Source organism: Tamandua tetradactyla, chromosome 4 (assembly GCF_023851605.1).
Source record: "Tamandua tetradactyla isolate mTamTet1 chromosome 4, mTamTet1.pri, whole genome shotgun sequence".
NCBI lineage: Eukaryota > Metazoa > Chordata > Mammalia > Pilosa > Myrmecophagidae > Tamandua > Tamandua tetradactyla.
The window spans coordinates 179342125-179367478 of record NC_135330.1 but is presented as its reverse complement, the minus strand read 5'-3'; the positions used below and the strand labels follow the sequence as shown (position 1 = coordinate 179367478).

At 37.0% G+C, this 25354-nt stretch overlaps 1 protein-coding gene across 1 annotated transcript in view; it reads left to right on the top strand.

Moving 5' to 3' along the window:
• IRS2 (insulin receptor substrate 2) overlaps positions 1 to 24288 on the top strand; it is a 32781-nt gene extending 8493 nt beyond the window's left edge. Inside the window, exons 2-3 of the mRNA XM_077158664.1 lie at positions 7758 to 7984; positions 21780 to 24288. Of these exons, the coding sequence (XP_077014779.1) occupies positions 7758 to 7966 (209 nt within the window). The 3' untranslated portion in view covers positions 7967 to 7984; positions 21780 to 24288. The remainder of the gene's footprint in view (positions 1 to 7757; positions 7985 to 21779) is intronic.
• Positions 24289 to 25354: the final 1066 nt, after the last annotated feature.

Below are 25354 nucleotides of genomic sequence, written 5' to 3'. Positions count from 1 at the left end.
TGCTCCTACCCTAGTCCCAGGAGCCGGCAAGTGAAGTGCTAATGAAAACACATGCACGCATTCGTGAATGAAAGTCACATGACTTGTTCTATTTCCTTTATTGAAAGAGAAACCTTTACAAAAATAGTACTTCGTAGAAGGAAGCATAGTATGTGGAACACTAAACCAGGAATCAGGAAGAGGAGTTTCTAGTTGCTGATCTTAAATGAGTCATTGTGTGACTATAGGCAAGCCACTTAATCCCTCTTTCTCGCTTTCTCTATCTGTAAAATGGGATAATTATAACCCTCTCCTTTTGTGTCACAGGACCACTGGGAGGTAAATGGGAGCATAAACATCAAGTATTTTAAGCCCTTCTAAAGAAAGGTACCAATAGTTCTTTTGATGCTAATTACTTTGAAGTCATAAACATATACAGAAAAGAGTTTTTCCGATGGGTGCTGTTAATTAAAAACAGAAACCAAATAAAGTCAGAGTATTCTGAAAATGGTACCCCATACTTTTTAAGAAATGCATGCTTTACTGCTTGATGGCTAGTTCAATTCCAATCTCCAAGGGCCATTGTTTTTTTTTCCCCCTCTGTGTAACTGAAGATTTGCTCAAAGGTAATTATCAGTTGTAACACGGTAGTATTTTAATTACATAATAAAATAACAATTAAGGAGAACAGCATCCTAATCCTGCAACTATATTAAGACTACACTTTTGATTACCTTTATGATTAGTTTATATACTAAGATGCTATCAAGATAAAAATGGATAATTAGAATATACACATTTTTAATTGAAAGTGTTGGCTCTTAATGGCAGAGTACATAAAAGAAAAACAAACAGAACCCTTAGTTTTCTGTTGTTAATCATCATTTGTTCAATCTGGGATTTTATTATTTTGGGTTGATTTTATGGGTTGGTCACTTATTCACTGGCTTGACTTGTAATACTGGGCTGTTGGTTGCCCAACAGTGTAGGAAAATGCCTGTGTTTGATTCCTTCCTTCTCCCCCAAAAGAAGAATTTCAATTGATAATGTTTTATTTTTTAGAATTATCAGTATTAAAATGAAGTTGTTATTTTACTTGCAAAGTTGTTATTAACTTGCAAAAGTTTTAGTGACAGGATGGGGTATAATGGGTTTTCTGTTAAAATTCCCACTAATGCATTTTCTGTAGAAACATAGTTCTGAGAGCTAGTTAACTTTGGTATCAGATTTGGCAGGTGGAAAGTTTTGTTTTGTGTTTTAGGTAGCACAGAATCAAGTGTTCCCGTTTCACCTTAGGAACTTAAGGGAAAATGCAACTTTAGTCTTTTATCTACACTGCCAAGAAGAGTAGGGAAAACATTCAGAGTCAAGCAAAGAGCTGTGACGCCGCCCTCCTAAACAATTCTCTACTTTGACAATTAGAATAACGTTGAATTCTCTGTAGCGTTTCTCTAGTATTGACACCACTGAATGTATGTTTCTATGTAAGATGGGCAAGACATTTTGATTTTAACATTTTAGTAAACACATGAAAACAAAATTTTATAAATCTCCAAAACTATCATTTTTAAACATTATGCTTTTTGTCGGGTCTTGGCTTTGTGAGGACAGGGCTATCCAAATTTAAATGGGACACTTTTTCTCTGATAATTTCCTTACGTTTAAATGTGATCTTCAAGTGATTATTTTGAATCATTTAGCATCGATTATTGTAGACAGAGTGCAATCTTAGAATTTTCTGAAGAGGACCAGTGAAGTCATCAGGCAGGGCTGAGGACCTTCTGAGGTTCATGATTGTTTCTGATTATTTGATTTTATTCAAGATAACTGCAGAAACTTATATTAACTGTGCACTAAAATAAACTACGTAAAAGAAAGTTTTAGGGCGGTGCAATGGTGGCTCAGTGGTATAATTCTCACCTGCCATACCGTAGACCTGGGTTCGAGTCCTGGTGCCTGTCTATGCAAAAAAAAAAAAAGAAAGTTTTAATAGAGAGAGTGGAGTACATACCATATACTAGCATTTTCCTTCCCAGAGGCCAAAGATGTAAGATACTTCTGGGCTTGACAGTCTTATTACTTAATCGGATTCATTACATCAGAATGCTGAAATACAATTAAGTTTAAACTTATAGGCTACATGTTTACAAAATGAGGAAATAGTTGAGTGTTTGTTTCTTTTCTGTTAGAATAAAAAATATTAAGTTTATATAGAGTTGCTTTTCTTTGTCCAAAGACATGGCATTGGAAAACTATGGCAGGTATATGCATCTTTACATTTTGCCTGGTGTTTCCTCTGCTATATGTAATATTTATGCATAAGAACATTTATTTACAAAATACTCATTGTTTAATATCCTTTTATTGAAATTTTGCAACATTTGTCCAAAATATTGTGATCCATATATATTTTAAAGATGAATGACCACATATATTGTACTTTGTAAAGAGTCTTTTAATATTGATTTGAAAGAGTATCAGGATTTTTCAGAAATAAATATTGGTGAGTGATGTGTCTGTGTGTGTGTGTGTGTGTGTGTATGTGTTTGTAGTTTTATAATATCTCATATAATCCTTAATGTGGATTTTTCCCCTAATTGAAACTCTAGTACTAATTATAAATATGATCTCTAATCATGTTTAGATCTTACAACCCTAAGCATATAGTCTTACTGTTAATTTAATCTATCTATATGGTATTAGACATATACTTGAGTGAATTATTATGTTAGAGTATTAAATTTCAATTTTTCAGTTTGTTAAAATAGGAATTAGGTATTGCTCATAATATTTTATGATTTTTAATAGTTACCTTAAAATCCATATGTTTGTGTTAAGAATGACTCAGGCTTTTGCATAGTATGATTGCATGATATTAATATTAACATTGCTTTCTCTATGCAAATTTAAAAGTAGCTCCTTACATCAGTCCATCTTTGTCCCCAAATTATAAGTGTAACCAACAATCCCAAAACTTAGTGGACAATTAACAGTTTTTTTTTAATGCTATGTAATTTGGATATAATGAATATGTACTCACTATTTCTGACGTGTATTGAAAAATAATTGCATGCACCTCTCCCTTTTGGGTCAAAAGAATGGTTAAACATTCAAAAGGTATTTTTTCCTCACTTCTAGGTTTAAGACATTTTCATATATATGATATCATGTAGTTCTCCAAGAAAGGCCTCTACAATGTAGCAGGGCAACCTAGATCCCTATTTTGGGGGATAAGGAACCTGCAGCTTAGAGAGGCTAAGTGACTATCCTAAGACCACACACAGAGCCAGAAGAAACAGCTTTGGGTTGAACCACCTGAAATGTGCTATCTTACTAGCAGGTTGATTCCTCTTTGCAACCTCTTCTGATTGCTATCCCAGTGCTCTTTAAATCACATTGACTCCAAGTCACGTAAATTTTGTCTGTCTTTGAAGCTCATGTTACATTAGTTACACTGGTATTTTACTAAGACCCTGTCTTGGGCAACTTTAAGGTTAAGATTTTGTTTTTATTTCATTTGGGTGATGGTTACTAATTCTTCTGGTTTTTTTTTTTTCTCCCACACATTACAATTCCTAGTAACATGGGGACAGTTAGAGAGGAAAAGTGAACATGGTAGGAAAGTCCCCTAAAACTTCAATCACTTTTTAGAGCTGCCTTTTAAAGAGTTTAGATTTTGATATTAGTCTCAGGGCTCTCATTTTGTCTGTGAATTTTGGAGTGACAGTCCAGTTATTAGTAGATCGTCTGTTCCTCCTGGTTTCCAGCCTAGCTTTCTCAATCTCTAGTGTTCTGCAAAGATGGAAAACTTATTTTCGTTCAGTTATTTTTAATTATGTTTTAGTAGTTACAGCAAACTGTATATTATACTTCACAGGACACTCCGCAGTCCCCTACCCACTGCCCCCCCGCCCACCCCCACCAATCTTTAAAACTCTTTCAATTCAGTGTAGAAACAACACTGGCTAGAGCATGACAATTGGAAAACAAAATACAAGGACATTTTAAGGGTAAAGTTTGGGAATCATTGATCTCAGGTAACTTGTTTATTTTACCATTGTGAAAACAGAAGCCAGGGGAGGTTGGGTGAATTGCCCAACGTCACTCCTTTAATTAGTGGCAGAGATGTTTGTAAACATTATCAAGAAAGAATAGGGGAGTGTGTTACAAACTATGAAATGTATCTGTTGAGTGTTTTGTATGCTGTTGAATAGCATTGTCCCAAGATGCATCCTATTCCCTTTACAGCAAGGTAGTATTTGTGAAAACAAAATTCGTCTCTTTACCATGGAGCATTTTGGCAAATTGCTTCCTGCATAGACTAAAAGGTACCCCAGTGGGAAGAAATAGAGAATGCAGAGCCACCTAAATGAGGAAACCTGTATCAGGAAAATATAGCTCTTTAGGATCCTGTGGGCAGTGGTTGTTGAAGAGGCAGAAAAGTAAAGATTCGGCAACTGTTGAAAAACGTGTTGGCTTTGAAAAAAAAAATTCTTGGGATAATTCAAATGTAAAGACCTGTATTATCTGGAAAAATTTAAATCCTTACGCTTTGTAGATTTGTTCAACCTGGGTTGCAGATCCACTCATGAATGCGTCCATGTTTTCAGTCACCACTTTAGGTGTCTACCATTTGTTTATTCTATAAGTGAAATATCATATACTCCTCATTATGAATAAGTCCTTTAACAGTTTCCCTAGAAATGAGTCATTAACTTGCTTAATGATGAGTTTATTTGAAAACTAACCAATTTAGAATTTGCCCAAGGACAGATAATTAACTAATCAGTTATTGCTAGTTGGTGATCTTCTGGGGAGATGATTGTTTTACCAATGCCTTTATTGTTATTATTATTATTATTATTATTATTTACATGGGCAGGTGCCGGGAATCAAACCCGTGCCTCCAGTATGGCAGGCGAGAACTCTGCCTGCCAAGCCACCATGGCATGCCTGCTTTATTATTTTTAAGATAAATTTTTTTTCTGAGAAAAATTATTTAACTAAATTTCTAGATGAAGAGAGATGATTCTCATGCCAATCTAATTTAAAGAAGCCTGCTGCCTTTCTAATGACTGGAACCCTCCTTCTAAAAGCATAAAGAGATACTTAAACAAACACATATAAATTCATTGGACCTCCATATTTGAGGAAGAATTTAATAGGTGAATATATGGCCTTCTGGGAGATGCAGTGTCTTGTTTACATTAGCTGTCGGTCTCTTCGGCATCCTAGCAGAGAATACTTCCTTCCTGGCAGATGGGGACCCCAGGGCCATGTGCCTGCCGTCTGAGCACAGCACCTAGGAACCTGCCCCAGCACAGATAAGCCAAATAGGGAAATGTCTTTATCCTTCTCTCAGGGATTCATGGAGGGATGAAACTTCTCTTCAGGCTGAAAAAAAAGAAACATTCAGATTACCTTCTCCTATGGTAATGCTGAGTACTTACAAAGTTACATAAGAAGCCTAAAGGGCATACAGGTTCTGATGTACTGTCTGTCTAGGGAGTCTCATGATAAAGAAATCCAGATGTCTTTTCCTGGGTGGGGTTTGGATCCTTATGTGAGCCCTCGCCTTCTTCTGAGAAACTGGGAGTTGAGTGTATGTTGTCCACTTTTGTGTTGTGATGTCACCTAAAATAGGACTGAAGTCAGTGACAGTTTAATCCCTGTGAATTCCCAGGTCTGTGATAGAATCCCTCCCTAAACCCATCATCTGAGTTAGACCAGCATCTGTTACAGCCATGCCAGGGACCGCCACATATCAGTGGGTCCCGCTGCTTGCTTCTATTCGTTTAGGATTTTGGATGGCCCTTGATAGATGGATAAATGGTGGGAAATTGTGCAGTAGGGGAGAAGTTTTGGAATTAGGCCAGGGTGTTCTTGCTAAATTTGAAACTATGCAAACAGTACTTTAGAAACTCCAGTCAATAAGCAGGATTAAATGATGCATAGGTTAAAGCATGTTGAGCCCCCTTTTTTTTGTTGTTTGTTTGAAGAGGTCAGAAGTGGAGGTGATAGCACTTTAGTATACTTTTGATCTTGCAGAGTTCCTGAAGTTCTGTGACTACAGAAGTTTCTAGAAAAGAAGGTCCTAGTGGTCAGTTTCTCATATTACACCCTGGATGCATTTTTTTAAATAAATTTCTAACATGATTTGTGGCAAATTTTCATGTTATCCTTCTGTTTTATTCTTATATGACAGCAGGTTTTGTTTTTTTTTCTCCCCCAAGCATAAAAGTGACCTAAAATAACACTTTACATATGCAACTAAAACAAAATAAATCCATAAGCTGGTATCCACAAGCTCTTCCAGTTTTATTTATCAAATGAGTTGGTAAAACTTCTGCAAAGAACTTTTGTTATTTTGCCAAGTAGACTTCTAATAAATATACAGTTCAATTTAAAATATGTTTAGGTATGCCTTGGCAAAATATATTAGTAAAACTGCAAAATCTGTATTTCTTCTTTAGTATATTGTTAAGTCCAGAAGTGTGAATTTATTGTGATTATAATCAGTTTGAGAAAACTAATTTTAACTTAGCTTGCTGAGTAAAAGAAAATATTAAAACTGTAATAATGAACGATGTGGAGAGCCTGATAAAACCATTGCAAGTGTTAAGCATTGAAGACTTTTTTTTTAAACATTGACTTTTTACTCGTTCTTTAGTTGACAAAAATTTTAAACATTTTCTTTCTAAGTTTTTCTAGCTCCTAAATATAATAACTCTCTGGTATTTGGGATCCTATCAAAGTTTTAAAGATGCAGCAAAACCAGCTCACCTTGATTCAATGTTACTTACCTCTTTTTTTGTTTTCTTTTTTCTGTAATTTGACTTAGTAAGCCAGTCAATTTATTGAGAGTTCACTATGTGCCAGCACAGGAGTATATGTTCGGGGAGATCCAGGAGAAATGTGACACAAGGTCTCTGTCCCCTTCACACCTTTAGAGTCTGCTTGGACAGTGTCTTGCCCACAGCTGATTTCTGAGTGGCCACCCTGATTCCTTCAGTAGGTGCCCACCTTCCAGGCATTCTTGGCTCAAGGAGAAGAATGGGTTGTCCCTGCTAGGTTGTGGCTGTCCTTGCTTGCAGAACCATTCTGATGGAACCTCTCAAACTTTTCACGCCCCACACCTGGGATGCTTAAGATGAGACAGTATTTTTTAATCAGTTTACTTTTCTGAGAAACCAGAGGTTTGATTTTGCTGCTCTGTCATAATTCCTAGATGTCAGCTTGCTCTATGCTCTTGGCATCTTTGCCTCATAACTCCCTTTTGGTGCCCAGTCTTTATAGTAAATAGTAGTATTTTAGCAACTTCTCAATTGTTAGGCTATTATTCTCCCTTTCCTGCTCTTTCTGGAATTCTTCTCCACTTACCCTCACCAGTTACTTTAACTCACCAATTAAAGACATGCCTTCAATTTGTTTAATGTGAATTATTTATTTGAGCTCATCTCTTTTCATAACTCCTTATGCTTTCATACAAGCACATATGAGAAAGTTTATATCTTAAAGTGGTTTAGGTACTGCTACTTGAACACAAGTATGCCCTTTCATTAAAACAAGAACCATTTCGATTTTAATTAACATTTTAATCACCAAACATCCACAATCGTTTAAAAAGATCATAGCTGTTTTTTATCGTATGCTTAATTATTAGTCATTGTCCTAGTAATTTCCAAATAAGGTGGTGTTTTATAAAGACACACCTGTAACAACCTTAAGGTGAATCAGAAGCCTTTTTTTTTAAAGCATTTATCCCATCCTTTTTACAGACATCCATGATCTGTCCAGGAAAGCCCCCTTCCCTTCATGTGCAAAGGAGGCATCGTTGCCACCACCAGCCCCCACTGCTCCTAGTGCTTCCAGCTCTGAAAACTTACTGCTGTTCGACCCCCTGCCTTCCACTATGGTGAGCGCCGTAGTCGGAGGAGGGCAGTGTCTTTTGGCTGGGCAGCTCTGTGTTACCAACCCATCGAGCTGATGTGGGAATCAGTTCCAGGTGAGTTTCCTGTCGTTCCTACTTTTGCTGTCTTTTACTGTTCTTTCAAGAAAAAAAAACTTCAAAAACCAAAAAACGACAGGAACTTCACTTAAGGTGCTGCTTGGAAAGGTGGAAAGGCGGGATGTGTGGAGCAGAAGGAGCAGTGGCAGTAAAGTTTGCGCCTCCTTTTAATTTTTAAATGTAACCAAATTGTTACATTTTAACATTTTTTCATTACCAGAGGCCAACTACTGCATGTTAAATTCCTTGAAAATATTTTATCTATTTGAAAAATATTGTAGTACAGGCTAGAAAGAAATAGGTGTGGATTTCAAGTTAGAAGGAAAACAGAAGTTGACAAGTCTTCAATAAACTGTCTTCCTTTGAAACTAGGAAATAAGCTCAATTTTGAAGTGTGTTCAGAACACATTACTGTTTAATTGGTAATTACTTCTCTGGAAAACAAGGAAGGAGAAGGGGAGAGAGAGAGGGTAACATTTGAGCCAGTCAAGCTGTGTGTGGTTAGAAAGCAGTATCTAGTGGACAGCATAATTAGCAGGTGCAAAGGCCCTGGGGTGGAAGGTTACCAGATGTGTTTATAATAAGAAGAAAACCAGGGGAGCTGGCAGAGAGGGAGTAAGGGGGAGAGTAGTACGTGATGTGAAATAGGTAATAAAGGGCCAGAACATGTAGGACCTGTTCAGCCAGTATAAGGATTTTGGGTCATATTTAATGATGTAAAAGGATAATATATTCTCTTTAGAACAATGTGTAAAGCATTTAATCTTTTATACTAGAGTCATCTAAGTCTGTTGCAATGTTTGTAGTAGCCCTGGGTGATATTTTGTATTTGGTGAGGAAAATATCAACTCTTGAATTACTTTCTCAAAAGAAATTTGTATACAATTTGAAAAGCCTTACATGTTTTTCAGTGGAATGAAGACACTGAGATATAATCAAGGTTTGGATAGCAAGGGGAAACTTTTTGAAAGATAAAAAGCAACATAAAAGCACAAATGTTTAGTCATTGTGTTACATACTTATTATTATATATACTTCTGTTTCTATCGCACATGACAATTAATGAAAGTTGTTTTAAATAGTACTGAATCCTCATAACCTCCTTGTAGGGTATGTTTTTGTTAGTATTCTTATTTTTTTTAACTTTTTTTTGGTATAGTGTAGCATATATACAAAGCAAATAAATAAAAAAGCAATGGTTTTCAAAGCACTCCTCAATAAGTGGTCACAGGACAGACTCCAGAGTTTGTCATGGGCCACCACACACCTCTCATATTTTTCCTTCTGCTGCTCCCAAATACAGGAGGTTAGAGGGCTTAAAGACTATCTCATCATCACAGTCGACTTTCTTTCCTTCTTTTTTTTTGAACAATAACATATATACAAAAAAGGTATAAATTTCCAAGCACAGCACCACAATTAGTTGTAGAACACATTTCAGACTTTGACATGGGTTACAATTTCACAACTCTAGGTTTCCACTTCTAGTTGCTCTAAAATACTGGAGACTACAAGAGACATCAATCCAATGATTCAGCATTCATATACATTTGTTAAGTCCTATCCTCTATGTATAATTCCAACATCACCCTTGATCTTTCTATACCTCTCCTTAGGGTTGTTTGGGCTATGGCAATTCTAAATTTCCAACATTGGAAGGGTCTGTCACCAACATGGGGTAGGGAGATGGAACCATTTGATGTTCTGGAGAGGCTGGGCTAGGCTTCAGGACTTACCTGGACCAGGGACCCATCTGGAGGTTGTAGGTTTCTGGAAAGTTACTCAAGTGTATGGAACCCTTGTGGAATCTTATATATTGCCCTAAATGTTCTTTAGGATTGGCTGGAATGTCCTGGTTGGGGTTTGGCAGGTTATGATAGGTAGCAAGGTCTACCTGAAGCTTGCATAAGAGCAGCCTGCAGAGTAGCATCTCAACTCTATTTGAGCTCTCTCTGCCACTGATACTTTATCAATTACATTTCTTTTCCCCCTTTTCGTCAGGATGGAATTCTTGATCTCATGGTGCCAGGTCTAGATTCATCCCTGGGAGTCATCTCCCACATCGCCAGGGAGACTTTCACCCCTGGATGTCCCACGTAGCGGGGAGGGCAGTCATTTCACTTGCAGAGTTGGGCTTAGAGAGACTGAGGCCACATCTGAACAACAACAGAGATCCTCCAGAAGTAACTGTTAGGCGTGCCTATAGGTAGTCTCAGCTTCTCTGCTACTTGCATAAACTTAGTAAGAGTCAGCTTCATGACTGAGGGCATGGCCTATTGATTTGGATATACCTAAAGTTTGACACAATATCAAGGAATTCCCTGATGGTAAGGTTTAATAGTTCCATATTCTTTCTCCCCTCCCTCAGGGAACTTTGCCAATACTTTTTGATTATCAGCTTAGTATCTTCTAGGATGTTTCCAGGCATTACAATAATCTATACGGGATTAAAGGACCTCTTTTCTTATTCTGTGCTCCCTGTGTTTTATATGTTCAAATGAGCTATACAGATAGGTTGAATTAGATTGTGCACTACAGAAAATTTCAATTCCAAATCAGTAAACCTTACTTCCATTGGTCTCAAAGAATATGTGTGTTTCTAAAATACAGACGCTGTCTTTTTTACCCCCATGTTCTGACTTAGTTTAACCACAACCTGTTTGGCTTTGTTCTTGTCAGTATTCTTACTTTGTTAAATGACAAAACTGAGGACTGGAATTGTTGAGAAGCAAGCCCAGACCTTGTGTCCTGGCTGTCCCAGCTGCATCGGAGACCCCTTTTCCTGGTCTGTAGAGGGTGTGTTTTTTTCTATAAGCCTCTTGCTGTCGGGTTTTCTATCTTCTAGGTAACATGGTGCCTTCATTTGGAAAATAATAAGTAAGTCTATCAATACAAAATAATGGCAGAAGAAGTGATGAATAAAAGGCAGCTGGTGCCATGTGATTGTTGGGGAGAGGAAGTTATCTAACTAAAAATAAGGGCTATTGCACGGACACCTGTAGGCCAGAGGCGCTGCCCCCTAGAACCTCTTATGTTTATTACAGCCTGCCTTATAATAAGCAGATTGGTAAGATATATTCACAACTGCTTCGATTCACTTGTTGTTTTGTATCAGTTCAATATGGTTTAAATTATGAGGAAGCTATTTTTCTGTTACTCTGCTTATGTCACTTTAAAGCCCGAATAAAACAGGTAGAAATTTAAAATGGCCTGTTTTTTCTCTAAGGAAATTGGAGGAAAATAACAATTACTTCATCTTAATTCATATATGCTGTATATCACAAAATTAGACAATTAAAAATTTTTAAATGATCTAGTTGATTTCCCTGGATGAATTATCCCTAATCTGAGTGATGCTCTCCTGGAAGGAATTTGTTTATTTGTAGTACCTGGGTTATATTTATGGTTTTGTCAATTTGTCTCCTGATTTTGTCATATTAATTATTAAGGAGACGCTGAACAAGGTAAAGCTCTTTTACATCTCATCCTTATGAGTCTTAAAAAGAAAAAACCTCATGCATTGCTTTGAGAACCCTGGAAATGTGACTTTGTAATGATCACTCAGAGTGCAAGTTTCCTTTCATGTGAAAAATATCTTCATTATAATTAGCTAATAATGTCCCCCGTTTCCAGAACTTTGGCACTTTGGGAAATTGTGTGTTTATATCTTTAAATATTTACTTCTTCATGCTGCTTTCTACTCCTTGGTAAAGAGGGTAGGGTAACTAGACATGTGTGTGATCACGTCTCAGGAATGTTACAGCTGTGCTCCAGTCTGGACACGAGCTGGATGTGGCGCTCTCTACCTTTCTGTCTTAGGTCTTCATTCCCGGAGAGTGGAAACTTCCTGAGATGGAGAGGCAGGAGACAGGAGACTCACGCTTGCTCTAAGCCTAACAGTTTGGTGACCTTAGGCAAGTCATTTCACCTGGCTGGGCCCTCCAGGAGACGTTGGATTCCATGGTTTCCTTCCCACCTGTTACTCACTGGAATCTATTGAGGAGTCTTTTAAAAACACCAAGGCCAGTTTGCCACCCCAAGTCTGGGTTCCGCTGGTGCATCACGCCCCTGCCAGCTCCATGGGTGATTAAAACTCTCCACAAGATCATTGTCATTTTAGGATTTACCAAGGCTAAAGAAGTTATTCTTCAGTGTGTTTATTTTGCTTAGACTTTTTTTTTCTATTATAGACACTTTAACATTTAGGATGAAAGCGTGTGCAGTAACTTCACTTGAACTGGGCGCTTTCTAAATGACTGTGGAGTCCTGTGGAAGTTGGGGAGGGAAGCCTAGACTGGGGGGTCCTCAGCAGTCCAGTGGGGAAGGGGAGTCACAAGTTGTTTTCCCTTCCCTCTCCAAGGCCTGGCCATCAGCAGCTGTTGCTGCTCTTTCTTCCTTCCTTCCTTTCTCTCTTTGGTTCTTTTTTTCTTTACGTAAATGAGCTTTATAAAGATAGTTTGTAATTTTCTGTTTTTCATGAGTGAAATTTGAATAAATTGTACTTCATTTGAATGTAAATTTCCTTCATCTGGGGCAGAGGGACTTAAATGTGGCTCTGTGTTTCAGTGTACCTTTTTATATAAACCAAAGAGAATAAAAAAATGCTATTACCCCATGACCTGGACTAGACAGAGTCTAGTTAGTTTATGACGCACTGTACTTGCTCAGTACATGTAAAATTAAAGGGATTTGTGTATTCTCTAACAGTGCAGCTGCCTTGCACTATGGACATATGTAGCCCCTTTCAGGGTGGTTTTTTTTTTTTTTTTTTGCTTTGTTTTGTTTTACCATCCACAGTGCGTGAAGAAAGCAGCTAGGCAAAGGCCCTAGCTCTTTGCAGTGTTTGAGAACTATTAGCTTTAAATGGCCTCTGGTTACCCCCAGAAAAACAATTCTACTTCTGTTCTGCTTCTATCCAATTAAAACAAGTTTATTCATTTTATTCTGAGAGCTATTTGCCATTGTTTTTGTGCATTCATCAGTTGTTTATTTGCTGTTTGAAGTTGCAATTGTTCGTGATGTCATTCATGAATATAATTTTGAATGAGGAACAATCTGAGGTGGCAAATGTGCTGAGAGACACCACCCCTGTGGCTCCATGAATTAGCCAGAAAAGCAGAGTGGGAGGAGTCAGCGTTTCCTTGGCATCTCCGGGCTGCTGATCTTAGCCAAGTGTTTGTAGTTGCTCAGAACACAACATGTGGCTACATGTATACATCATTTGAAGGTGCGTGGAGAAAGCAAAGGCAATCCAACCACAAAATGCTGGTTACATTAATAGCATATGCTTCCTTATTTATAAATATTCTGCATAAAAATCACATTTGATAGTTTCACAATGACCCAGTGAGAAATTTAGGGCAGGGGATAATATCCCCGTTTTCACATGAGGAAACAGACTCAGAGAGGTGGATGGGTCTAAGATGACACGGATTGTAAATAGTGGTTCCCAGACGCGAACCCTCGGCTCCTCATTCTGGTGTGGCCAGTACACTCTCCACACCTACATCATGTTTAGCCATCAGAATGGCATGTGGTTTTAAGGCCTGGGGACAGCTCACACTGAGTCATTCCTAGGCTCCCAGTGAACAGTAGCATGTTTTTGAAAGCGCTGGTTGGGTGGAATTAATGTTTCTGCATGACTCTGGCAAAGAGAGTTTGCACTTTCAATTACTGAGCAGGGTTTGAGCTCTTAACCTTGATGTTATTAGGAGGTCCTGTGGTTAAAGGCTGCATGCTCATTTGCATTAGAGCTTTAAAATGAGATGCTACCCGTCCCCCACCCCACCCTCCGAGCCAAGAGACCTAGGTGAAATCCTGTGCCATGGGGCTGTTACTCAGGCAGAGGGGCTTGCCCATAGAGATTAGAAGCAGAGACTGCTGGGGCCACTCTGTATCTGTGCCCCATAGAAATGCGTCATCTGGAATAAGATAGCCAGGGATCATTAGGCATGGTGATCAAGGCAGATGTGGATTAGATGTCCTTTCCCCTGGTGTGGTCTTTTTTTCTTTTTCCTGTCATAAAAGACAAACACTACACTATACTGTATTTTTAAATATAGTTCCAAATTACTGCATGATTGTTAAATGTGAAAAACAACACTTATTTAAAATTCCAAACGTATACCTTTTTAACCATACTCATAAATATGTTTCTTATTCAGTGATATTACACGGGGGATTTGAAATTTATTTGTAATGATTTCAGACTTTGGAAAATACTTATTTCTATTTTAATAACAATTAAAAAGGAATCAGAAAACCAGAAAAAAAGCAACAGAAATATTTAAGTATTCAAAGGAAAGAAGGCTCACTTGAAATGATTTACAATAATAGGATATTTGGAAATGGATTATATTAAATAGGCATTCTACCTTCACTTAATTTCATGGGAAAAAACATAGTATTTAAGTTTTGAACTTCAGATATATGAAGTATATTTTTATAGTATACATAAATGTACATTTTTACACCAGTATAAATTCATAAGGACAAACATGTTAAAGAAATCTGAGGAAAGAATTTCTTTGTTCATAGGATATTTGTGATTTTAAAGCAACATAAATCATTCGGTCCAAATATTCTTTTCATTCCTTAGGGCAGAAGCATAATGCTTATATTCACATTCTCAGCCAACCCAAGAGAGTCAAGACATGTTGTCCCACTTTTGAATTGTAGATTTAAAGATTATGACTTTATCTCTGTCAAAGTTGAGAAAATGGCTAGTATAGGGTATGTTTAATAATCATCAAATTTATTTATACTTTTGTGTTATGCATGAAAAACCAAATAGAAGAGCTATAGTTATGGTAAATTAATTCCAAAATGGCACCAACTTAATAAATGATTTTATGACTTGCTTCCTCATTTTCAGTAGGTTCTATAACAGGATGGCAGTTTTGAGTAGATAGTATTACATTTCAACTAAATGTAAGTTTACAGCTGATTTTCAAAGAGGTTATCAGTTTCCAAGTATAACACACAGATGGAAATTTATGGGATTTTGGCAAATATTTTTTTTAAATAAAAATTGCCATGTAGAAAATGGATTGGCAAACTTTCTGGAAAGGGCAAGATAGTAAATAATTTAGGTTTTATGGGACATACAGTCTCAGTCACAACTACTTAACTCTACTATTACAGCAGAGAAGCAGTCATGCGTAAATGAGTGAACATGGCCATGTTTCACTAAAACTTTATTTACAGAAATAGGTGGTGGGCCAGATAGGGCCGGACAGCCTTACTTTGCTTACCTCTTCCTTAGAACATCACCCTCATGTACGATGAAAAGTTTTTCTTTCTTTTGGGTCTCAGACACTTATAAAGATTTCTCCTCCTTTAGATTTTATTTTTTGAATTAGTAAGTAAGGAATATCACCAGTACTAGAATAAAACCCTTATTTTTGCCTACAGAAGTGGCATAAACCACATGTGCTTTTTATTTCAATTCTTTTCAGCAGAGCATTATTAAGAACCTAATAAGCATTAGGCCAGATGCTGGGCACCTAAAGGTAAAAATAAAAAGTCATGGTCTCTCCTTCATGGAACTCAAAAAGATTGTCTGTGTTGCCTTTGCCATCCTGAGAAGAACTTTATGAAGAGTTCATGGTATAGTGTAAAATTTTCAATTCTGGGTTGCCAAGTGCAAGTTTTAGACCTCTGCTCCACTCCTTCCCTAATCCCACCCATCATTTGTTCTTTTCAAAGAAACTTTGATGATGGCTGGCCCAGTGTGGAGCAGTGAGAAAAGTTTTCTGGGAGAAGGTGAGGTTCTCAGCTTTTCCACTGAGCAGCTGAGAGGCTTTGGGCAAAGTATTTATGCTTCCTCATCTGGTTTTCAACAAGAAAAGTCCCAGCATGTCATGATTTAAGACAAAAAAAGGGCCCATCAGCAATTCAAGGGGCATTTTTTTCATCTCTGGTGTTTGCTGCATGCTGATCAACAATATTTCTCTGATGTCTGTTGAATGATGTAGCTGCAGGAATGGCTGAAAATTCTTGCCATGGAAGAATTGCACACATGATGTACATGTCAAGTCTTCTTAATAGCAAACACTGGAAAGAAACAAATATTTAAGTATTAAAACATAAAATCTGCTGAGGCCATGCACTATAAAATTAATACAGGTTCATGTATGTGAAATTTCTAATGTGTAGATGAAATCTGAAGTGCTGTGGTTAATGTTTTGGAAACTTAGCTATTGCTAGCTCCGGGTGATTAAGACAAGGTCTTATGTGAAGGATTAAACAGGAGTTAAAGGAGAAAGTTACCTTTTATTAATACCAGACTTGTAGATTGTCTCATCTTGCTTTGTGTTGTGTTGTTAACATCAAGTTACAACTCGATGTTAGGAAAGTTCTTTTAATAACAAGCATTCAGAATGAAGTGATTTTAATTGTCAGTGGAAGCAGTGAGCTCATATAAAAGAAAGTTCTGAATCTTTCACAAGTAGGATTGGTAAAGTAAGTTATTGCCCCCATTTGTCATGGGAAACTTATTTTTCCGTGTTTTCCTTTGATGTGAATTTTTTTCCAATTTAAAAGAATTTTTAAGTAAACGTTTTTCTTAGAACCTCTGGCTCATTTGTTATCACACCCCACCTTACCTTTTTTTTTTGGGGGGGGGGCATATTCTTAGAATGTTTTGCTTTTAGTGAAGTAAGGAGATACAGAATTAGGTTTATTTTTCTAGGAATTTCTCATGTAACTGAGAAATTAGGAGAGGTTTATTTTCTCTCCTAATTCTGTGTTCAACGTAAAAGTCTAAACTGGGTGTTGAGATATGCCCCAAGGACATACTTGGACTGATCTTAGGGTTTATTTCTTATTTAATCGTAGTTGCTAATAGAAATATAAATTTTAATTTTAAAAAGTATATTGTTTCATTTTATCATGCAAATCAATACGGGCAATGCTCCTGATTCCTGAGAACGTTGACGCTTTTTACCTGTTCGATAAATTTCCACTCCATCTGTTCCAGTGCAGCTCACCGAAGTCTGCTAAACACCCTCAGCCTTCGCTGTGACCCAGAGCCCAGGAGCCTCTCTGTAGAGAGAATCCTGGCGTTTGAGTCACAGTTGCCATGACTGAGGTGTACGTACTTAGATCTGAACACTGAAATGAGACCCAATGTCAGACATGGACCAACTCCCAAAACTCATGAAAAATCATAACCAAAAAGTAGTAGCAAGTCAGAGTGTGTATCTAAAATGCTGCTTGGTTTTATTTGCCTGGAAAATTTCCTTGATTTATTCTTATTCTAGACTTCATGTTCAGCTTTACTTTTTATTTTTTTCATGTGGTTACAATCACAGTGCCCCACTCAGTGGTGGTGTGGCCCACTGGTCTTTTGATGTTTGTGCTGAATGCTGCAATGTTTTACTACTTTTTTTTAATAACAAAGTTTTCAACAGTTGCCCTTTTTTTTTTTTTTTTTTGCTTCGCTCCTTCTCTCCTTCCCTCCCTCCTTCCTCCCTAGTAGAGGGGATTGAAGGTGGAACCTTTAGTAACAGCACATTTACCATTTGCATTCTGATTGCTCTTGTCTTCTAAGTGAAAGAGAAAAGGGTGGAATTATAGTTATTCTGAAATATAATAACTGGCACATGGGGTTGTCACCCACCTATGAACATCGTTTGTCACATGTGACAGAATAGAAAACAGTTAGGGAAATCACTGGCCTACATGTTGTGTCATATGGAACAATTTTCATCTCTTGGCAAAAAAAAGAAAATTAATCATGTCACTGTAGGTAGATATTTCTGTGAATGCATTTCTTTAAAAAGATATCCAAATGATAGACTAGTACAGTGCATTGGAGTATCAATAGATTTTCGTGTTTTTTTATGTGTATTATGTCTAGGAGAGCTTCCTGTATTTATTGTTCTGTAATTGCACTCATGAAGAACACATGATTCTTGCCAATTTTTTTTTTTTTGTTTTACTGCTACACAATAAGTTCAAAGAATGTCTCCCATTTTAAAGAATACTCAGAGTAGAGTGACCATAAAATTAATATTTTGTTCTTTGTTTCTGGTATAGTTAACCTAGATAATGAAATGCACTTTTGCTGGAATCTCCTGATTAGGATGCAAAAATATATAAAGATGGAGAATGTCAGAACTGTAATGTTAGCAGTCTTGGATGAACCAGAATAATTTTCAGGGGGAGGGATAATTTGACTTAGTTTAAACAAAAATAAACAAAAAGGCAAAAATGCATCCGCATACCTAGGTTCATGTGTGCAGCGGTATTTCACAGCTCCCGCCCCATCTCTCCTTCCGCCTGAGAATAGGGGGGTGACATTGATGGGTGGGTGTCAGGTGGGTGGCCGCTGCAGCCTTTCAATGGTGGTCGGCAAGCAGGGGCACGAACTCCGAGTTTTTGATGTCTGAATGCTGGGCCTGAACTGCGGAGAAGCTGCTTGACTGATTGCCATGTGGTAATCATCTTGGCGCAGGCATGTTTCCTGTGCAGTTTCCACCTCCACTTTTTTTCTTTCAGGCCAGGTTCCCTTGTTGCTGGTGCTAGTTCAGGGGTCCTGCACGTGTAACCAAGGTTTTACAGCTGGCTCACATTTGAAGAGGGTATTTTAAATGTCCGTTGAGGCGGACAGCTTCTGCTTCAGGCCTTCTTTCTAAAACAAATGAAAAAATTAGAGTTAGGTTTCCTAAATGGATTCTTTTTTTCAATTTTGTGGCTTTTTAGTGAGTATTTCTGTTTCCTAGATGACCATTCTATCAGAGTCCTTTTGCAATGGCCTTAGTAAGACAGGAGTCATCTGAGCCAGGGCTGAGCTGTTTTCGCCAACCTTTCCCTTGCGTTTTTTTCCCCACCTCAGTAGGATTGTTCCTGATGGCTGTTATGTTGAGGTTTGGTGCAAGTACTTCTGAACATCTCAGACTGTCCACTTGTATGAGCCTCAGCCATGCTGGGGAGAATCTGTGGTCAACCAGTAGAGTTTTAAGTGATAGTGCTAAGTAGCAAGAGGGTAAAATTGCCTAGGCCGAGAGGAGACTTAGGAGGCAGCGGAGGTGACAGGAGGCAGCTGCAGAAACCAATTGTTCTTTAACATAATAGGAGACAAGCTACACTCTCATTGTGTTTGATCCAGTGAGCGTTTACACATTTAGAAATGGGTTTCAAGCACTCCTTGTGCCCAGCCCCAGTCCCCTATCTCTGAACTGCTGGCCATCCTCTTTCCAGTCTCACTTGTCTAACCCTCGTTGCCTCCTTCAGCATGTGCTATGAACAGCTTCATCTTCCTTTTTTTTTTTTCTTGTCAGTCTCCTTCCCTAAAATCACCCCTGGCTCTCCATGGCCTATGAATAGGATCTTGTTTCCTTCTATGAGTTTTCAGAGAGGGCCCTAGGCCCACTGTACCAAAGGTCTCATCTTAGGGAATTGTGTTTACTTACTATCCCAAAATCACATTTTATAACTTTATTGGGTGACAGTTCTCACTTCTATTGCTTTCTTTGGAATAGCTTTTCTTCCTCTTCTGGTAACCACACCCTAGTAATCCTTCAAAATTCAGGTCAAATCCCACCTGTTTGCAGAAGCTGTACACATTTAAAGAACTCTTTTACTCCTCTGACAATTAGAATAACTGTCACATGATTTCCATTCAGGTTGGAACTCTCTCTTAGTCATCTATATCCCTATATGCCTAGATTAATCTCTGCAGCAGAGTGCAATTAAAAAAAAATTGCTGAAAGTTCATTGAGTGAATGAATGATTTTCTTGCCTTTTGGCAAGCCCTCTTTTTTCAAAATACTAATACTTAGAAATTACAATTTTGATAATTGTATCATGCTTTAAAGCAATAGAATTTTAACTTAATGAGAGTTTATAAAGATCTAATGATAATAGTTGTGTTCACAGTGGTACAGCATCCTTAAAAAGTGGATAAAACCTTCAGGGGCTCCATGGATTTGCAAATGTAAATAAAAAGTAAATTAAATAGGCCCCCATTTAAATGAATACATCTCACAATGCTAACTCACTTCAGGGTGAAATGCAAGTCCAGTTGAATTTTAGCAAATGTCTTCTTTTTAGGAGGTGCAAATAAATATGGCTATCAATGAAATTTTGGGGGACTGAAAAACACAAATACATGTAATAGCTAGAAAATTGATCTTAGGAGGAAATTTGGGGCTCTGTTTTTGGTAGTTTCATTTGTAGAATATTTATCTCTAAATCTTCAAAGAATTTAAAACATTTTAAAAATTTTGATATGGGGTAGGCCACGGTGACTCAGCAGGCAGAGTTCTCGCCTGCCATGCCAGAGACCGGGCTGCGATTCCCGGTGCCTGCCCGTGCAAATAAAAAGAAAAGAAAAAAAATTATGAGATAAAGCATTGCCTCAAAATATAAGATTGTAGGGGATTTTTTAAAGGAGACATTATAAGATATAATATTTCCCTTACACGTTAACAAATACTGTATCTGTACAAACTTAGGTTTTTCTGACTCTACAATGCATTGCCTCAATTTTATGGCAAGGAACAACGGCCTGCAGAGCAGAACCAAAAAATGATTTTCAGGCACTCACTCTCAGCTTCAGAAAACACCAGAAACTTCTCCCTTCCTGGGATCAGTCCTCTGTATTCAATCAGAGTAGAAAATAATTAGATTCACAAAAAATGTAAACCAGGGAGTGTGGTAAGAGTATAGGAGCAGAGTGCTAAATGATTTTAGACAAGTGTTCAGAAACAAAGTTTATGTAAATAAAACTTCAAAGGAAGAAAATTTACCTCTTTAAGACCAGCAGTGTTCATGTGTGACTGAATTAGCTATGATTATGGTCAATGATGAAAATAAACAACATGGCATTTCAGATAAAAAGCCAGGAAGCTTAACAACAACACCAAAAAAAGCTATGCTATTAGATGTCAAAATGTCCCAAGTCTAGTCTGCACCTTAAAGAAAGGAATGTATCAAGTAAAAATATGCTTAACATGTTGGAAATTGAGGAAAGGTTAAAGAAGTTTGATCCTTCAACTTGGAAGGGAGGAAGCAATTAGCTCTGGTTAAGTATACTTAGTTCATGTCACCACTGCGCTCAGAGCAAGAGTAAATCACTTAAACTGGAACATATGAGAGTGGGCTCAATGAAAAGAAATCTTTTCTAATAGTGAGGGTAATATAACAATAAATATGTCAGTAAAGGAGCTTTTAAATATTTTGGTAGTTCTTAGGAGTAGGTTAGGCTTAATTGAATTGGAAGAATTTTCTAAGGGTGGAAGTATAGACTCATTACGTCTCCCACTTCCTTAATACAATAAACATTTGTATATTAAGTTTAGTTTAAAAGCACTTTACCATATGTGTGTTTTTATCTTTTCAGCAGCCCTGTGAGGAATGCATTCGTTTTTATTTACCCCACAGCCACATGAAGAACTGAGACCTAAAAAAAGTTAGAGTGATAGTTCCCAGGGCACACAGCTACTAAATTTGAAGGATAAAATCGTACCTCTACATCTTGACCAATGTAATGATTTCCCCAAAATATGTGGGAATATTTTTGTTAAATTGAAAATAGGAACCTTACTCTATAGTCCTCACAACTCACTATAAACCCAGTAGCTCTTCTTCCAGTAAAACCAATTTGGACTTTACTCATTTAACTTGTTTCTGGAAAATGAAATGAGGAAATGTTTGCTTCTTAGAGTTGTATTTTATGAAAATGACGCAGTTCCTAAAGGCAGGTTAAGAAGGTCCTTTTCTGTAAGTGCAAAGATTGCTGTGTTCTTGTGACAATCACTCCTGACTTTTCCCCTTACTTTTGCAGAGTGAAGATCTGACTTTATCACCATGACCTCACACATCAGAGAATAACATAAAAGAAGATGCTCAGCATTTTTTTTTTTTTAATCTGAAGCTGCTTACAATTTACTTTTGGATCTGAGCAATTACTAAGTTTCGAAACACTTATGATCTGTATTGGACAAGGAATCAACAAGGAAACAAGAACACCTGCCTCACATACTGGTCCTCTGTATTTGGCATCCGTCATTGTGCTGCTGTCTTTGTGTTTTGTTTTGTTTTGTTTTAAAACAAAGTTAGCTGAAGGAGTCATGCTAAAGAAAATGGGATGTTTCCATTGGCCTTCTTAAATTGTGGCCAGTGTCTGAATTTCTTTTCACTTTCATTTTGGCAAAGCAGATTTCCCTTGGCATGCTAGGAGATTCTACTAATACCCGTTAAAGTGGTAAAATCTGGTATTTACTGGCATACACTCAAAACTACCACAGTCCTACCTCAGTTCAAGGTAAAGCCGGATTTGCGTAGTTGGGGTACGGCAGGACCTCTCTGCTGAATGTGTCTAAACCATGGTCATCGGCCTTATGGAACTGGTCCAAGAAGGTACCTGCTGGTGGGACTTCAGTCCAGGTACCTGCGGTGTTTGCTTACTGACAGAGCCCAGTGTGGGGCTGATATTTCTAAACTGAAATGGAATTTGGGATTGGACTTTGAAGACAGATGAATAAATAATAATTATTATATGTAACTGAAGCAACCTACTTTTGAAAATCATAAACTGTATTGGGTTGTTGGGGGTGGGGGGAGGGAAGGGTCCGGGAAGGGGGTGAATATCTCTTTTTACCTTTAACAGACTTGTTTAATCTTCTCTATGTAGATGTTTATGTAGGTACTTCAAATTGCAAAAGCCTTTTATCCTATTTACAAGCTCAAATTTCTCTGCTATCCTTAATCTTGAGCTTGCGTTTCTTTACCAAAAATTCACGTAGGCATGCTAGCAATTCAAGGGTGGTCACGGGTTTGGCAGATTAAAAAAAATAATAAGTATTTATTATCTTTAATATAATGCTCTTGTGCCAGCCAACAAGGCTGCCCTGAAAAACAACAACAACAACAAAAAAATTGGAAAAAAAAAAAAACATAAAAAGAGGCATTCCAGCTCCCTTGTTACTAAAGGGAAAAGAAAAAGAAGAAAAACAATCTTGCAGTACATGTCACTTGTCAAAAAATTCCTGACAAGACGACCCTTGTTTTATGTTTTCAGTATTCTGAAAATACCAGTGTTGTGGCGATTATCGCAGATGTCACATAGAGCTGCTGTACTAGACCAGCAGAATGTTATGTCATCCCTTGACACGTCTGATTGGAGACTTGCAGACGTTTTCCTCCCTTGGGTGCATCCCCAGTGCCTATCTTATCTGATAGTCATATAGATGTTACACTAATGCATTGGAGATGTGAGATTTGTTTTGTTTTTTGTTTTTTTTTGAAAAAAAAAATCCACGCTATGGAGAAAAATATATATAAATATATAGATATATATCACTATAGAATAATGCATTAATAAAATGAGGCTTTTTAGAGGAAGACCAAAAAATTCAATGTCTTAAAAATATATTTAATGGCAATGCAAAAGTCTTCCTGCTTACATGCTGAACTTTTAGAACAGAGGATTGTATTACAAGACAAAGTTGAATGTAAAGTAATCCCCCTGAACATTTTTAAGGTTTTAATTTCCCAAATTTACACATCACAGCCGTGCACAGGCCATACAATGTTAGTTGAAGGTCAATTTCCGTGTATAATATACTTTATTGAAATGTATAAAGCGTCCTCAGATTTTTATTTAGTTTGGGGAATAGGAATTGATGGGTGGTATTTGCTATGTAACTCCCTCCCACCCCCAGGTACAATAGGACTGAATATGGACCCTGCTGAAAATACAGTGTATTGACTCGTATTTAAGTAGCGCTCTGAACTTAGAGTAGTTATGCCACTATACAAATGGTTCATGTTCATACTGCAACTTTAAAACAAGCAGAATAAAAAGTTGATAATGTACTAAATTTTCCTCTATCCTGTACATTTCAAAGAAAAAAAAGGCATATGCAATATTTACATTTTTAATTTAGTTTACAGAATGGAACCAAAATGTATAAATGTTATGTTTGCTAAAATTTCACAATGTATATTGGGTCTTTGTACATTTTGCCTGACTTACCTTAAATTTAAAATATTTTTTGCTATATAAACTTTAACAGTTATTAAACAGTGTTTTCTTTTTGGGTACGTATTGTTTCTGGATATCAAGATGTTAAATATATTTCTTGCTATTGTGATACGACAAGAGACTTAACTTATCTTGCTCTGTCTTCCAATGTACACGCTGTATATAAGGATAAATGTGACGCTGCTGGAGACAAGAATAAATGGAACTAGAATAGTGCATTGTATTTAGTCTGTATTGATCATGGATGCTCTCCTTAATAGCCATATGCAATAAAATAAAATACATTATTTATGAAATGAATAAAGCTTTGAGGGTATTTTTTCTCTGTGGATTCTGAGTTTAATATAAAGGCACTTTATTCCTGGCCTCTTAAAAATCCTTTCAAGCCTTTTAATTTTAAAATTTTATTTTAGAAATCAGAAAATATCCAAATATCCTCAAATTTATAAAGATTAAATGTGTTATAAACAAAAATGCGCAAACTTTATATAATGTACCAGAGTCCTTACAATGTACTGGATGCTGGTCAAGTGGTTTACAAATATTAACTCCTTTGCAGCTGTAATAATCTTAGGTAATAGGAATTACCATTCCCATTTTATAGATTAGGAGACTAAGGTATTTGTCAGAGTACGTATAATTCCTAAGTGGCACAACCAGGAATAAACCCTGAAGAGCAGAGCCAAAAATCTGCTCTTATCCACTCTGCTGGGCTACCACCAAGACATACAAACATAAAGACATACTAATACATCAAGAGTACATAGAACTAATATCAGAGCCAGGAGATAAAATTTATGGAAAAAATATAAAAATGACCTCAAGTGATATTTATCAAGGACAATTTTATCTCCTTGTTAGAAATAATATTTCTATACATTTTATGCTAAAAGTGTAGCCATGTAATAATGTGTGATCACTAAAAAGATAAAGCAATTTGGAAGATGATTTTTAAATAATCACTTTTAAATTAGTAGGACTGCCTCTGTGCATTTGGGAACTTGTAGGGGAGGGTACAGCCACTACAGCTTTGTCAACCTATTCATGCCTACATGAATTTTCCTGACGGTGCTTGCTGGTCCAACAGACTAAGAGGTGTGAACTACAATGTTTGATATTTCTTAAATATTTTACCATCTTAATGAATCAAGGGCAAACGATAGCTGTCACTCTAGAGGAGTGGAAATAGGCATTCAAAACCAATGTATAAACTTTTAGAAGAATGCTAAGTGTTATGTGACATAATGAGATGAAGGATTAAATATCCTGATGTATTGATTTTGGAAGGATTTGATTCTAACCCACTGATGGTTTCAGTAGTTTGGAGGATGAAAATTAGCTCATAATTTTGTCATAATATTCAAGAGTCCAGT